Source organism: Sceloporus occidentalis, unplaced genomic scaffold (genome assembly GCF_023333645.1).
Source record: "Sceloporus occidentalis isolate IW3139 unplaced genomic scaffold, rSceOcc1.0.p SCAF_43, whole genome shotgun sequence".
In the NCBI taxonomy this organism is placed as follows: Eukaryota; Metazoa; Chordata; class Lepidosauria; order Squamata; family Phrynosomatidae; genus Sceloporus; species Sceloporus occidentalis.
Genome location: NW_028317023.1, coordinates 5802677 through 5819607, shown reverse-complemented (window position 1 = coordinate 5819607; position 16931 = coordinate 5802677). Strand labels below are relative to the sequence as shown.

Here is a 16931-nt window from a genome sequence, read left to right as displayed (position 1 = left end):
TCCTAAAAGCAAAGAAATGCTAATGTTATTTAGTAAAATCCTTTTCACGAATAGACCATCTTTTCATGTGTTTTTCTGCTTGGGCCAAATAGTTATTTGCTGACCCAGTCTATGTTTCTATGCTTAAAAATCAAACATAGCTAGATCCATCATTTTTCTTCAGGAGGACCACACCGGCGCTAAACAGCAAGAACAACAAAAAGGTAAAAAACTACTGGGTCTTGAGGTGTCAATTCAATGTTTGTAAGGTTAATACTATACTGTAGTCATTTCCCTTCTGTTGTTCTTGCTAACTGTCTAACACTAAGTATGCTCTCATCGTCGGACCAAAACTGATCAACTTCCCCCTGGCTTTGTGCTATAAGGAACTATAAACGTGGCCATTGGATTTGCATTTGTTGCAACCACGTAAGTGGATACTTCTCCTGTACAAATACAGGAGTACAATATGAACTGAAAACGTATCCCAACTGTAATACTAAGAAAGTCATCTATCTTGTAACATGCCGGATTCCGTATGTGGGTAATTAAAGAGAAGGACCCGAAATCCCAGTAGGCAGACCCTTCAAATTACAGGTGTCTATCTTGTCAAATCGAGTGTGTTAAAACATCAGAGGTCAAGATAAAGACAGATTCCTATGCCAACGGGAGGTCGTCTGGATCTTTGAACCTGGTACTAGGAAACCCCAGGGCCTTAACTCGGAGTGAGATGTTGGTAATTGTGTCACTACGTATCATTGAATCTAACCAGCTGCAACACTTGGCTTTGGTTTGATCATTATGCTTTTGATGGGTGTCTGAGTTTGGTGACAGTGTGTGTCTGGGTATCTTAGTGTGGTGACTGTGTGTCTCTCGGTATGTTAGTTTGGTGACGGTGTGTGTCTGGGTATGTTAGTTTGGTGACGGTGTGTGTCTTGGTATGTTAGTGTGGTGACTGTGTATCTGCATATGTTTGTTTGGTTATGGTGCCTATATGGGTATGATAGTTTGGTGACGATGTGTCTGGGTATCTTAATGTGGTGACTGTGTGTCTCTCGGTATGCTAGTTTGGTGACAGTGTGTATCTGTGTATGTTAGTGTGGTGACTGTGTGTCTCTCGGCAGTTATGGTTAATGGGGTGTTTAGGGTTAATTTAGGGGCAGTTAGGCTTAATGGGGTGTTTAGGGTTCATTTGGGGGCAGTTATGCTTAATGGGGTGTTTAGGGTTAATTTTAGGGGCAGTTATGCTTAATGGGGTGTTTAGGGTTAATTTGGGGGCAGTTATGCTTAATGGGGTGTTAAGGGTTAATTTTAGGGGCAGTCATGGTTGATGCGGTGTTAAGGGTTAATTTTAGGGGCAGTCATGGTTGATGGGGTGTTTAGGGTTAATTTAATGGTGAGGGTTAATTTAATTAATTTAATAAAGTTAGCTTAAGGTGCAGTTGCAGGTAAAGGGGAATGTAAATCCTGGGGGCAATGATTATTAATGTATTTATTTATAACAGTATGGTGATATTATCTGAATGATTCGAATCCCAATGAAGGCAGAGAGTAGTTCAAAGACTGTAAGATTCGGATCCCTGTAAGATCCGAATCTTTGAACGACTCTCTCCCTTCATTGACATCACTGGAGTAGGCAGGGGGGAGGATTCATTGAGTAATGAAAGGGGCGGGGCCAATCGTTAGTGTGCCTGCACGGAGTTACTGGAAAACAGTAACTCCTGTGAGTCACACTGAGTGATCCGAAGATTCGGATCATGAATCGGATCATTTCAGTGAACGAGTCGAAATGATCCGATTCACTTTAATGATCCGAACTTCCCATCACTAGAAAGAAGGCGTACCGCTATATATATATATTTAAGAGTTTTAAATACTAAAGCAGCACGCTCAAGCGGCCAATGGCTAATGAATCCCTCCAGTTTGGTGGTCTGATTCGTATAGCATTGTATTGCTGTTCCAAAGCTCTGTTTCAACGATATTCACTAACGACGTTCTTCAAGTACTTTTCTGCAAAGATTGAGACGTGAAGGTAAAGCCGACTTGTGTCTCTAGTATGTAGATATCTATGGCGAGAGACCGTGTTGGGTAGGCGCGGTTCTGACGTCTGTAGTACGCGCCGTATCACTGTGTAGGCCTCTCAGAAGGTTACCGGTAGCGGGTCAGGCTTGAGGTCGTTCGTGTCACTGGGTTTGGATCACAGCTAGAAGTCGGACCGGCCGCCCATGCAAAAGATGTTGTCTCTCCTGTCCCGTGTGCTCCAGGGCCCTGCCCAGAAACCTGTCACTGTAAGTACCCCAGGGGAGGAAGAAGGGCAAGTGGAGGTGGGCAGAGTGCTATTGCAGACCTATGTGGGGGCAAACCGTAACACACCAAAACCTGTCATGCAACGTATATTAAATGCGTAGACTTAATGTGAGCTATTCATGACATGTTATGGGTATGTTTTGCACCCCGAATGACATTTTCCATAATGTAATGTTATATATCATACCATGTTAAAGCATACTGTAGGAACCATGTAAGAATTCTCCTAAATAAATCTTAGGGCATAAGCATTTTGGGAAGTGGGTATCTTTTTACTTCTCATATCCGTTGTGTAGAAACACAAGTGATCCCTTCTACTTTCTCAAAGTAGCCCAAAATTCTGCGTGCTCATATGCAACAAATGAACGTATCTGAATGACTGGTGATAGTCCGCACACGCATGAGCATTTACTGCCCGCTACTTATTTCAGGTATGACCAACAGTCCCGCTTTTATGGCTGTACCCTGTTACATGTAGATGATGTCTATCATGATCCAACCACGCAAAAGCCTTGCTGACTACTTTTGTGGCACTTGCTGTCATTATACATACGTTTAGGGATATTTGAGGTACATGTCAGAAATAATACGGGTCCCTTTACTCCGGATTTCCGGCAGTGTTTACATTTTAACATTAAATATTGTGACGTTGACTAATGACAACAATGACATAGTGACAATTACCAGTACATCACAGTTTAACTAACTTGACCTCTGCTCTCATCTTATGATAATGCTCTAAATTGGGAATTGGCAGGAGATTTGCACTTTTAACTCACCGACTTCACTTGGCAATAAATATATAGTTAAATTGGTGAGATTTTGGTAAATTACCTTAATTAATGAAACTGTACATTACACGCGGCCAGCCTTTCTTACAAAGAGTTCAAAATGTATAATGAATTTTGACAGTCGATTCCACAGCTTTCTTACTAACTTCTGCTTTGGTTAATAAACCCCTCTATCTCCATACCTATTTGCACCATCATGCATAAAGCTGGGGTGGGGGTGAAAAACTCGCAATTCTACCTAAACAATTTGCCTATGAGCATTGTTTTTCAGCTATAGTTAAATAGTGCATATTTTGAGAAAAAAATCCTAAAATCCTGAGATTTTCTATACATTACCACATTTGGTGGAGTGATTTGTCTTGTATTGACAAATCATCTTGGTGGATTCCAGATAACAATTTATACATTGGGACTTTTCCTTCAGGATTTTTTTTGGGCTTGAGGTGGCTTTACGTGACATGGCTATGGCTGAGCCGTGGCCAGGCACTGGACAGCATATGTGCTATTGTTGTGGAACGCTTGTGCTGGAATTATTTCCATCATGTGCAAGTCACATTGTCCTTTACAAGTCTCACCTCTCAAAACATATCTTCACAACAATATGCGCATATAAGAGAAAGCCGTAAACCATCTGCCTATGGGAGCGGCAAAATAACTGACATTCCGTAGACGTTGGGCCATGAGACATTCATCAATGTAGTGAGTTTATAGTAGTCCTTTGAAACTATTCTTGGAGATAACCCACCTTTTTTCTTTCTTTCTTTCTTTCTTTCTTTTTTTTTTTTTTATTATTATTCTTTCTTAAAGGGGAAGTCCCATTGGAACTTCGAGCTTTTAATGTATACAGTGATATAGTCTAGCATTGAAGAAAAACCTGGTTTTATTTCATTTTGTTCCAGTAAACTTCCTTTATCTGCATACCGGAAGGCTGCCATTTTTCATACTATTTTGGCTGACTTTCCCTTATTAAACTCTTCACCGAGCTTTTTAGGGCTGCAACTAACGATTATTTTAATAATCGATTAGTTGGCCGATTATTTTTTCGATTCATCGATTAATCGGATAAAAATTGTTTTTTTTAAAATTTAAAATAATGTAATAAAAAACGTACAATTTACACTTTCATCTCTTTATCACAATGGCCTCTCTCTCTCTATTCACCTTCTTATTTTACTGACATAATAATAAAAGCTACAAGAACCCAAACAGTGTTTCTCAAACTAGGTTTTAATACAAAGTTATTAGGAAATATTAATTCATATGTTAACTATTTTTCATATTTAATAAAAACTATGAGAAGAAAGCCTTGTTTAAATTTTTTTTATTTACCAAACTGCCCCCGGTTATGCACATCTGACCCCCAGCTTGCCACTCTGCCCCCATATATGCCTTATACCTCTTATATGCCAGTGATATGCAACTGAGCCCCCTGATATACCTTTTACCCCCAGATATGTTTTATGCCCCCCTGATATGCCTAATATCGATATGCCTTATACCCCCTTTATGCCCTGAAATTCATAATACCCCCATACACCACTATAACTCACCCATACACCACTCTGGCTCCTCCCCCCTCCCATACACCACTCTGGCTCCTCCCCCCTCCCATACACCACTTTGGCTTCTCCCCCCTCCCTCCCATACACCACTCTGCCTCCTCCCCCTCCCATACTCCACTCTGCCTCCTCCCCCTCCCATACTCCACTCTGCCTCCTCCCCCTCCCATACATCACTTTGCCTCCTCCCCCTCCCATATACCACTTTGCCCCCTCCCATACTCCACTCTGCCTCCTCCCCCTCCCATACATCACTTTGGCTCCTCCCCCTCCCATACATCACTTTGCCTCCTCCCCCCTCCCATACTCCACTCTGCCTCCTCCCCCCTCCCATATTCCACTCTGCCTCCTGTCAGCCACGGAGGTTCACAAGACACCAGGGAGCCGGGTAGAGAGGCAGAGTGCCGAATGGTAGGGGGAGGAGCCAGAGTGGTGTATGGGAGGGTGGCTCCCATACACCCCTCTGACTCCTCCCCCCTCCCATACACCGCTCTGCCTCTCTACCCGGCTCCGTTACTGACAGGAACTTTCACTGCAGCTTCATAGAAGCCTCAGCGTAAGTGAAGGTGAGTAACGGAGGCTGTCTGTGCGAAGCAGACCCCCACCGGCTGACAGAGAGGATGATCCTCTGTCAGCCGGTGGGGGTCTAAACGATGCGCACAGACAGCCTCCGATACTGCCCTTCACTTACGCTGAGGCTGCTATGAAGTCAGTAACGGAGCCGGGTAGAGAGGCAGAGTGATGTATGGGAGGGGGGAGGAATCAGAGGGGTGTATGGGAGGGGGAAGGAGGCAGATGGGAGGGGGGAGAGAGACGGAAGTGAGAGACCGGCCGACAGTGAGGGGAATCCAGGTCCCCTGCAGCGTTGCGGGGGATCTGGATTCTAGTGTTATAATCCGATCTCTGTTTGAGGTCGGATTATAATTTTTATAATCGATAAAAATCGATTCGATTAATCGATAATGAAAATCGTTGACAACGATTTTCATTATCGATTATTATCGATTAGCTGTTTCAGCCCTAGAGCTTTTATTTTTTTTTTTATTTTTATGGCAATGCTAGTGAAGGTCCCCTATAGGCTTTCATTAGCCAGAGTGTTCAGCCAGGTAGTTAAGACTGAGTAATTCTATTATTTACAAGACAGTATGTGTCTTTATAGTAGGTTGGGCTAAAAACACATACACCTAATACAATATCTTAATTTATTATTTGGGTCTTCAAATATAAGACCCATTTTTTATGTAATCCTTTGGTGGGCTTTCCCCTTTAAGACATAAAACCTTTTTGAAAGTGAACAGGTAATCGGGCATTAGAGCGAAAAGATTTAAAGTCTCCAGAAAATAAATGTTAGTGCAGTAATACTATTTGTAACGTTAAGCGTAGTGCGTTATCACAGGGCGCATCTAAATCCTTCCTTCCTTGTAAAATATTTTCTTTTTTTATGTCCTGGGTTTGCGGCTGCTTAGGGGGCCACAAGTGAGGTAAGTTAGGATATAATTTTTTTTCCTGACTTTCATTTCATTGCTTGGTCCTTGTGCATTTTTTCTCGTGTCTGCTTTCAAATGTGAGCATGAGCAAAATACATTTTTTTACATTAAAAATGGATTCATTATTATTATATGGAAACTTCATTTCCTGTTCTTGCCATAAGAACCCGCTATATTAGTAAGTCTTGACTTCTAGACAGGCCCTTAGCCAGTTCTCGGTAAAGTAAAAACAGTATCGTTGTGAGGGCTAGGCTAAAACGGCCATCACCTAGGGCCCCAAACTTTGCTCGTGTTCATTAGAAATGACAAGACCAACGTTCAGTGCCATTCACTGCTAAAAATCATTTGCTGTTTAACACATGTTGTAGTTCCAGGTCCCCTAAGAGTCAGATTAGCCAGGGTCTCTGATCCTCATTGGAATGCCCTTGCTATCTTTATATACATTTATTTATTTTGTCTTGGCGAGATTAGCTTAACAAAACCTCCATAAAATAACTTTCTGTTTCCAGCCTGGCTTTTCCATCTAGATTTCAGCAAGTATATGACTGTAGAGGTTCTGTGTAGCAGAAGAATGTATGAGGTTGTGAGCTGCCAGTTTGTGCTAATCAATAATGAACATGTTTATATTTTGGTAGCACATGGCTAATAAGCATTGTTGGTCTTGCCTCAAAACACTGTTATGGTACAATGTTTGGAAATGTATGATTCACAGACATTTAATGCATTCTTTTACATGTCTAATATGGACTTTTCATTCATTCGCAAATGTCTTATTTCAGAATATGGTTACTTTCCAAACCTGTAGCTTGATGTCCAGTTTAATTGCGTAAGTTTTGTTTTCCCTGTCCTTTACAGGCAGTTCGTGTTATGGTGGCATCTCGTAACTATGCAGACTTTGCATCAGAAGCTACGTTTGATATCAAGGTAATACAGTAGACTTTGATATATCAATGAAATATCATCCATACTCTAAGTAATTATTTTAATCATGTTACTTTCCATTAGTGAGTGCTTGGTTCTAGACTGAACTATAAAACAAAAGAAAAGGACACTGGTTTTAAATGGATTTTGCATGTGATAATTCAAAGATAATATAGTTAAGACTAAGTTAGGATGTAAGCAACTGATTACATACCGCAGAACAAAATCATGTGGTTGTGTGTTCTTGATAATTACATTTTTGGGACACACGTTTCTTTGCTTCTGCATCTTCTTAATGTACACTCGGAAATTGACATTCTGATATTTATGAGGCTTCCCTGGAAAGGTCCCTTTTTTAAGGGACAAAAATAGGTCATGTGCAAAAGAGGCCTTAATTGTTTATACACCGCATTTCTTCTGGTGATCTGGAAGGCAAACACCCCTGCTCTAAATTATAAGCTTCTTTGAGCAGTATTTATCTTGTATAATTATCATTCTATCAGAAATTGCTACAGCTATAGAATGCTTATATACACTCCCAATGTACAAGCGCTTTACATAGTTTAGAGTTTAAACAGTTATTTTTATGTAGATCAGGATGAAACACCTTTTTATTTCCTCGTAGAAATCTGATGTCTATCGTTTGGATGAGGCTCCTCCAACTCAGGCTGTCCTCACACGAGAAGAGGGCCTGCAATATTACAGAACTATGCAGACCATCCGGCGCATGGAGCTGAAGTCAGATCAGTTGTACAAGCAGAAGATCATTCGTGGGTTCTGCCATCTTTATGATGGTCAGGTAAGAAGAGTTGCAAAAACTATGTACCAATGAACAGTGCAACTCTTTGCACAAAAGTCTTAAACATAACTCATTTTGCCTCAGCCTTTTTCACTTGTGGAATAAGATCTCCAACAAGCCAGTCTGCTCTTGGGCAGACCCAACAATATAGACCCATGGTTAAACCACGTGATACTGTGACAATATATAAAATGAGGGCAAAGCATCTCTCTCGGCTAGGCGTTGACTGATGTTTTGTTAGGACTACATAAATGACATGGTTTTGTTATGTAGCAGCAACAGGTTCCACAGAGCTTTAGGTGTAGCATATGCAGAAATTTGCCAATGGCTTGTAATGCAAAAACAGAAGGAACATGGTTATATGGGCTTTATAAGACTAAGCAGGGGCTATCAGAATACATCCTTCTCCACCAAGTCACTATATTGGTAGGTGCCTTTTCCTTATTACTCTTTTTATGTATATTACACTCACAATGATGAGCTTTCAAAGATACTGTTCCACCTAGAATTTTATTCTCACCTTTTCTAAAAACTTAAATGATTATGTACTAGTCTTGTGTGCATATTAAATAAACCTATTCATGTTTAGAAAAAAACGTACCCTTTGTCTGTGGTTTCTTATTCAGAACCTTTCATGGGGGCACTTACTGTTTTCCCCTCTGCACTGCTCTGCCTGCCAGCCAATGTCTGACATCCCCGACATAGTGTTTGCTTGAAGGTAGTTTAAAGGGGACTGGAAATGGTTGTAGGAGGTTATGCTGCTGTGATGCAATTCATAGAGGGTGACTTTGGAAGAATGGCAGAGCTTGATTGCCAAGGAACTCTAGGATCTCAATACATCTTTTAATGCAGAGGTAGTGAGTATAGAGAAGAATAAAATGACAGATGAGTTTCTTTTGCTTATCTTTACATTATGCGGCACTTATCTGGTGATATTTTATGATGCACCCTAGGTGGAACAGAATAAATTATAAAATGTTTAAAGGTGATAGAAATGGATATGTCCAGCAACTAAAAGAAGGCATGTGGTTTCTTTGACTGTGTATCCGAATTGTATAATCAGAAAATACAGATGTAAAATTTTAGTTCCAGCAGCTTTTAGAATGGTGAGGCCCGCAGTTGCTAGTTTCTGGTTTCTTAAGAAGTCCATTGGTTATCAGCTCTCTGCCTGCTCATCATTTTGCTCTATTAACACGTTGAGGTGAGGGAAGTAAGTAACATCTCTAGCATATAAAATACCAATATTTCAATAACTCAAGGAATACTATTGTACATTGTGAACGTTTTCTGATGTGGTAAAAAGTGTCTCTTTTACAGGAAGCATGTTGTGTGGGCATGGAAGCTGCAATCAACCCTACTGACCACTTAATCACAGCTTATCGAGCCCATGGTTACGCCTACACTCGGGGTGTGTCTGTGAAGGAAATCTTAGCTGAGCTTACTGGTAAGTCCCATGAGGTACACTCACATTAATTGTGGTGTTTAAATGCGTCATTTTTAGGTTTTCTTACTCAAATTTTTTTTTTTTGTGATTTCAAATGTTTGTAGTAAACATATACTTGACTGGGAATTACAGATTAACAGTACTGTTAATACACTTCTCCTGCAAACCCTTAGTTCTCATGACATCTCAAAACCTACCTCTTTGACCATTCCTTAAGCGTCTTCTTCTACTGTTATTCTCTGTTGGTATGCCCCAAGGTTCAGTTCAGCGATTTCTACTATGTTGACAACATGGACTCTCCTGACCTCTTATTCTCTCATCTAAATAGCCTCACTTCTGTATTTATGAAGTCACATACTTGGTTTCCACCATGTAGCATCTGGTTATTTCCCAAATCGTATTTGTTCACAATTCCTGATATCTGTATCGCTCTTGGGAATTCTATAATCTACCCAACGGTCAGGTTTGCTGCCTTGGTGTTACACTTGACTCTGCAGTCCCCTTTAAACCTTATATCCAGTCAATCATGAATCCTGAAATTTGACCTTTCCCCACACAAGACTATACTATATCACTAATCCATTCCCTTGTGATACCCTGACTGGATATTTGCAGCTCCCTAGTTACTGTCCCCTCCAACACCTATATATATATATTTTTATACCATCAGTCTCCATCTGCAGCCCCTCTGTGACAGTAGCTCTGGTGGCTCCCTGTGCCCTCAAAAATTAAATATAAACTCCTCACCACCAACTACACCTTTTCGTGACACATGACTTGTCTCCTGAGCTATCATCACTTGTTCCCCATACGTGTATCCAGTATTTTACCTCTGCCCTTCTTTCATACTTTCTCCTACTTATTCTACAGTTAAAATGTCACTAAAAGCCCACCTATGTAGAGCATTTTGGAATCTATTGCTAGTATCCTCAACATGCTTCCTGAAGAAACCATCCACCCTCCCAACCTTTTGAGTTCTCCACGCCACTGATTTCTCCGCATCGTATTAGCTACAAGAAATCATCCTTACTCTTCCTCTCATTTCCCTCAACCTCATAATAAAAACTGTAAGCTCGCTAGATCAGACCCCCTTCTCTTTCTATACCGATATGCCGAAATGTATTTTAGTATTGTTGTCATTTTTTTTGTATACTGTTAATTTTCTGTCTACCTCTGTTGTAATAGTGCTGCTAGAGCTTTATAAATCAATGTAATCTCATAAAGGAAACCGGTTTCTGACTATAAGTAAGGATAATTATCTGTCCCAAATGGTGCAGGACCCGACCAGAGGGGGCGCCCTACTGGACTTAATATTAACCAACAGACCTGACAGAGTAACTAATGTGCAGGTCAGGGGGCATCTAGGAAATAGTGATCACAATATGATACATTATAACTTGTCCTTCAATAAGGGAACTCTTAGAGGAGCCACAAGAACTATGAACTTTAGGAGGGCAAAGTTTGATCAACTAAGAGAAGCCCTTAACACTGTAAATTGGGAAAATGTCCTCAAAAACAAGAGTACAGACACTCAATGGGAGATTTTTAAGAATATCTTAAATTCTCACTGTGAAAGGTACATACCGTATGGGAATAAAAGAGTCAGGAACAAGAGAAAACCAATGTGGATAAATAAAAATGTAAAGGGGGCAATAAATGGCAAAAAAAAGGCATTTAAGCTACTAAAACAGGAAGGCAGTGAGGAAGCACTAAAAAGCTATCGGGAAAAAAATAAAATATGTAAAAATCAGATAAAAGCAGCAAAATTGGAGACAGAAAGACTCATTGCCAAAGAGAGTAAAACAAACCCCAAAATGTTCTTTAACTATATAAATAGTAAAAAGGTTAAAAATGAAAGCGTTGGCCCCTTAAAAAGTAATGAGGGAGAAGTTATAGATGGGGATCAGGAAAAAGCTAATCTATTAAATATATTCTTCTCTGCTGTATTCACAGAGGAAAATGAAATGCCAGGTAATATACAGCAGGATGAGATAAATGCCTCAGTACATGTCGCCTGTCTAACGCAGGAAGAAGTGCAGTGCCGCCTAAAAAAAATCAAAATAGACAAATCACCAGGTCCAGATGGCATTCACCCCCGTGTTCTAAGGGAGTTAAGTAATGTAATAGACAGACCCCTATTTCTAATATTCAAGGACTCTATAGTGACAGGGTCTGTTCCCCAGGACTGGCGCATAGCAAATGTTGTGCCAATATTCAAAAAGGGGACAAAAAGTGACCCGGGGAATTATAGGCCTGTTAGTTTAACTTCTGTTGTGTGTAAACTGTTTGAGGGTTTCCTAAGAGATGCTATTTTGGAGTATCTCAATGAAAATAAATGTATGACTCCATATCAGCATGGGTTTACAAGGGATCGGTCCTGTCAAACTAACCTGATCAGCTTTTATGAGGAGGTGAGCTCAAGACTGGATCGGGGTGAATCGCTGGATGTCGTATATCTTGATTTTTCCAAAGCATTTGATACGGTGCCACATAAAAGGCTGGTACATAAAATGAGAATGCTTGGGCTGGGGGAGAATGTGTGTATGTGGGTAAGTAACTGGCTCAGTGATAGGAAACAGAGGGTGGTTATTAATGGTACATACTCTGAGTGGGTGACTGTTGCTAGTGGGGTACCACAGGGGTCAGTTTTGGGTCCTATTCTTTTTAATATATTTATTAATGACCTTGTAGAGGGATTGCATAGTAAAGTATCAATCTTTGCAGACGATACTAAGCTCTGTAACGTGGTTAACACAATAGAGGACAGCGCACGATTACAAATGGATCTGCATAGGTTGGAGGCTTGGGCTGGGATGTGGCAGATGAGGTTCAACACAGATAAATGTAAGGTTATGCACATGGGGAAGAAAAATCCAGGCTGGGAATATGTATTAAACGGGAAAACACTGGGGACGACTGACATGGAAAATGACTTAGGAGTTTTAGTTAACAGTAAATTTACCTGTAGCGACCAGTGTCAGGCAGCTGCTGCTAAGGCAAATAAAATCATGGGGTGCATCAAAAGGGGCATAGATGCCCACGACAAGGAAATAATTCTACCACTGTACAAGTCACTAGTCAGACCACACATGGAATACTGTGTACAGTACTGGGCACCAGTGTACAAGAAAGATATAGTGGAGCTGGAGAGGGTTCAAAGACGGGCAACCAGAGTAATAAGGGGAATGGGAGGATTACAGTACCCAGAAAGATTATCAGAATTGGGGTTATTTAGTTTGGAAAAAAGACGGCTTAGGGGGGACTTAATAACTATGTATAAATATATAAGGGGGCAGTACAGAGATCACTCCCAGGACCTATTTATACCCAGGACTGTATCTATAACAAGGGGACATCCTCTACGGCTGGAGGAAAGAAGGTTTCTACACCAGCACAGACGGGGGTTCTTTACAGTAAGAGCGGTGAGATTATGGAACTCTCTGCCAGAGGAAGTGGTGATGGTAAACTCAATAAAAGAGTTCAAAAGGAGCCTGGACGTGTTTCTTGAAAGCAATAATATTACAAGTTATGGATATTAGATTAATAGGGACAGAACGTTGATCCAGGGATTTATTCTGATTGCCATATTTGGAGTCGGGAAGGAATTTTCCCCCTGGTATGGGGCAATTGGCATCTGCTTCATAAGGGTTTTTTGCCTTCCGCTGGATCAACACAGTAGGGACACAATATGTATATAGGTTGAACTTGATGGACTTTGGTCTTTTTTCAACCTTATGAACTATGTTACTATGTTACTATGTTACTATGTTAATGTTCCTAACCAGGAAGAAAAGGAGGCTGTGCCAAAGGGAAAGGGGGATCTATGCATATGTACGCCAAGAACTTCTATGGTGGAAACGGCATTGTGGGGGCTCAGGTATAAGTTGTTTGTGTGTTTATAAACTGGTATCAGTCCTATACAATTGTGAGGATCACGTAGAAGGCCCTTCTTCACCGACTGCTAAATATTGCTTTGTCACTTAAGACACCAGTAGTTTTCAGAAGATTTGTGAAATACATTTAATGCTGCCTCCCCCGTGCGTTACTAAATGACCTTACCTGACCTTGTTCCATTCTTATCCCCTAGGTTCCTCTAGGAGCAGGCATAGCATTGGCCTGCAATTATTTTGGAAACAATGAGATATGTTTGGCTTTGTATGGTGATGGTGCTGCTAATCAGGTAAACAGTACTGCCAGGTGCACGTGTATTAGTCATATTTATTACCTTCAATTATGTAGCTAAAAGGTTTATTGTTCCTTAGTTCTTGCACAATTGAGATGTATGTATAACAAGTTTGGTATCTTAAAGTTGTGGAGACCTTTCGTTCAATATTGTATATAACTTTTTTCCCTTCAAATATGTGGCTAGCTAAAATACAAAAAAAATCATCCCCACAGGCAATTTGGTGTAGCGAATGAATGTCCAGTAATTCCTAGGGCATGTTTGTATTTCTAACTCTTTAGGTAAAGCAGCCTTCCAGTAGACGTGGTTAATATTAAGGGAGGGGTTTTAAGCAATAACAAGATAGGCATTTGGCTATTCTGAATATAAGACATTTATAGTACACAAGATAAGAGAAGTCTAATCTCAGAATTTCTATGACAGATCTGTAGTAATTTTTGTTATTTATAAGTTATTTGTAAGTATTTTTTTTTCTTGGTTTTCAGGGTCAGATTTTTGAAACCTATAATATGGCTGCTCTGTGGAAGCTGCCCTGCATCTTTATTTGTGAAAATAACCGGTACGGTATGGGTACATCTGTGGAGAGGGCAGCGGCCAGTACAGACTATTACAAACGTGGAGAGTTTATCCCAGGCCTCAGGGTGAGTAGTACATTCAAATATAGCTGGACGTTCCTCCTAAAGGATACTCTATATTCAAGAGTCTTCAAATAATACCATTGTTAAAACAGGATCTCTGTTCCTTTTTAATTGTTTGAAGTCGGTTATTAGTGTGCTACAATAAAATAATTATAACTATTCTTTTAACTGCATAATTTTGTAGAAGCTACAAATTAAAGGTTAATATTTATTTCTTAGTACAGCGATAAACATTTAGTTATATGCTGCATTTAATGTTATTTTAATGAATTAGAAATACATAGAGGGTTTTGTTCTTTTAAAGGGAATTAAAATTTGTAAGAATTAGGAAAGTATTCCTTAATACACTTATAGAAATTTTGTTTTTCTACCATTGTATGTGACTTCATAATAACTTTCTCTTGTAGGTTGATGGCATGGATATTCTTTGTGTCAGAGAAGCTACAAAATTTGCAGCCAATCATTGTAGATCTGGAAAGGTATGTTGTTTCTGATATATCTGGTTTTCGTATGCATTTTTCCATCATATGGACAAAAAATGTACATATATTTTCATTATCAGGGTCCTATTTTGATGGAACTTCAGACCTACCGTTACCATGGACACAGCATGAGTGATCCTGGAGTAAGGTAATTGCTCCTATACTTGCTCCCGTACCACTGGAAACAAATTTGCACTTTTTACCCAATCATGTGCTATCAGTAGCAAGAATCATTTTATAAATTATCAATCCAAATAGACCTTGTAAACCTTTAAAATGTATAGGGTTGCTTGAAGAGATGCTTTATATATATATATATATATAATTACACAAAAACCCAGATTTGCAGCAGGAGATCTGACACCAATTACAAATATTGCCTCTTAAGCACTTAACATTTTTATGCCTGTTTGGTTTCACCTCCTATATCCCTTGATATTACTGTATAATGCAATGCAATCAAGGTGTTTTTTTTATTTATTTATTTATATATAATGCGTCTGCATCTTTTTCTTTTGTAGTAAATGGTGTGTGTATGTGTATATGTGTATATATATATCTTGGCATGTAGACTGTCCTATCAAAGACTGATCAACATGTTATCTGTATATTTTTCCAGCTACCGTACCAGAGAAGAAATTCAGGAAGTAAGGAGTAAAAGTGACCCAATCACTCTTCTTAAAGACAGAATGTTAAACAATAATCTATCTAGTGTGGAGGAATTAAAGGTAACGTGTCTCACAAATTCTCTCTATATACAGTCTCTTCGCTCTGTTTGTCTTGAAATCTCCCTCTTCATTACACCTCTCCATCTGCCCATGCTACTCTTCACATTGGGCCCTTTCTTCATCCTCAAATCTGGTCCGAAAGAATAACATCAGAATATTTACATGGTGAAACATATATAAATCAGTATACATCTGTTGGACTGTTGTGTCATTCAGATCATGTTTGAGAAAGAGGAAAGAAATATTACTAAAATGATGGGCATAACTACTTTTGGTAACCTGTGTTGTTTATCCTGTTTTGCTTTCAAATAGGAAATTGATGTTGAGGTGCGGAAAGAAATTGAAGAGGCTGCCCAGTTTGCCACCACTGATCCAGAACCACCACTGGAGGAGCTGGCAAACCACATTTATCACAATGAACCAGCCTTTGATGTCCGAGGAGCAAACCCTTGGATCAAATATAAGTCTGCCTGCTAAACCCCACTTTATGTTCAGTCTCTCAGTTAGCCTGTTACTCTATTGCCCCTGGTTCATATTACCCTGTCTGCCAGTGTTGGGGTCATAGTTTGACTTCCATTTCAGACCTTCCATTTTAAATGTTTTTGGTATGTTACTTGGTCAGATAAACACCAGCCCAGCAACTGCTTATGTTATACTGATGAAGCTTTCAGAACCCCTCTCCTGGGTGTGAGCCACCTTGGTTGTCCATACCATTTTTTTTCCCCAGATATATTATTTATAGTAAAGCTACCATTTTAAAAAGTATCCAGAAAGCTAATCATGTCATACCATGTATGCATCATATTTCATTAAAATTGGGCTTGATATATAAACTATGTATTTCCTTTTTTTTAATTGAAAAAAATGATATAATGCGTTTTAGTAGTTGAGATAACACTATCCTATATATCAAAGAAAATGTTCTCACAAAATGTCAGTTTTAGTAAATATTTTGAAGTCTCTGTTACAGTTCCATTTTAATGATCGGTTTAGTGAATTCAGAGTTGTAGAACATTTTTAATTTTTTCAGGGTGTGTATGTATGTGTATATACAGCATGTATACATATTAGCACTGTGCGAACATTTAGACAGGTATTAACAAATGCTGTAAGGTAAGAATACTTTTAAAAATAGCCGTTAATGGTCTATTTTTCTCAATTTAACAAGATGCAAAAGGAAATCTGGACCCTATCACCTCATCCAAGCAGTCCTCTCCTATTGTTTCACTTCCCCCTCAACCACTGACTAAATTATAAGCTCGCAAGTGTAGGGCCCCCTTCTCCTTTTGTACCAGTTTGTTACTGTGTATAACTTTAAATGATCCCGCTGATTGTAACAGCGCTACGGAATTTGCTAATGTAATGTTTTAGGCACTGTTTTTTAGGATGTACCGGTACATCTATAGGGACTAGAAGGGGTTGATTCTATTTCAAAATAAGGCTCCATTCAGATTCAGCACATATTTAGAAGATACTGTTGGTATGTTTTATTGTAGAAACACAATATTAGCATTGTCAAAGTGCAATATACTATATAACAGCTCATACATACAGTATCTCACAAAAAGTCTAAACCTTGGCATCAAAAGTGAGTGCACCCCTAAGTGGAAATG

The 16931-nt window shown here is 39.5% G+C and overlaps 1 protein-coding gene across 1 annotated transcript; it reads left to right on the top strand.

The window, feature by feature from the left end:
- Nucleotides 1-2204: 2204 nt before the first annotated feature.
- Nucleotides 2205-15795, top strand: LOC149289760 (pyruvate dehydrogenase E1 component subunit alpha, mitochondrial-like). The gene is made up of 12 exons (XM_089490269.1): nt 2205-2267; nt 6103-6117; nt 6979-7047; nt 7670-7843; nt 9161-9287; nt 13073-13164; nt 13375-13467; nt 13956-14111; nt 14516-14587; nt 14671-14738; nt 15210-15318; nt 15631-15795. Exons 1-12 carry the CDS (start codon nt 2205-2207, stop codon nt 15793-15795), a joined length of 1203 nt encoding a protein of 400 aa, XP_089346395.1.
- Nucleotides 15796-16931: the final 1136 nt, after the last annotated feature.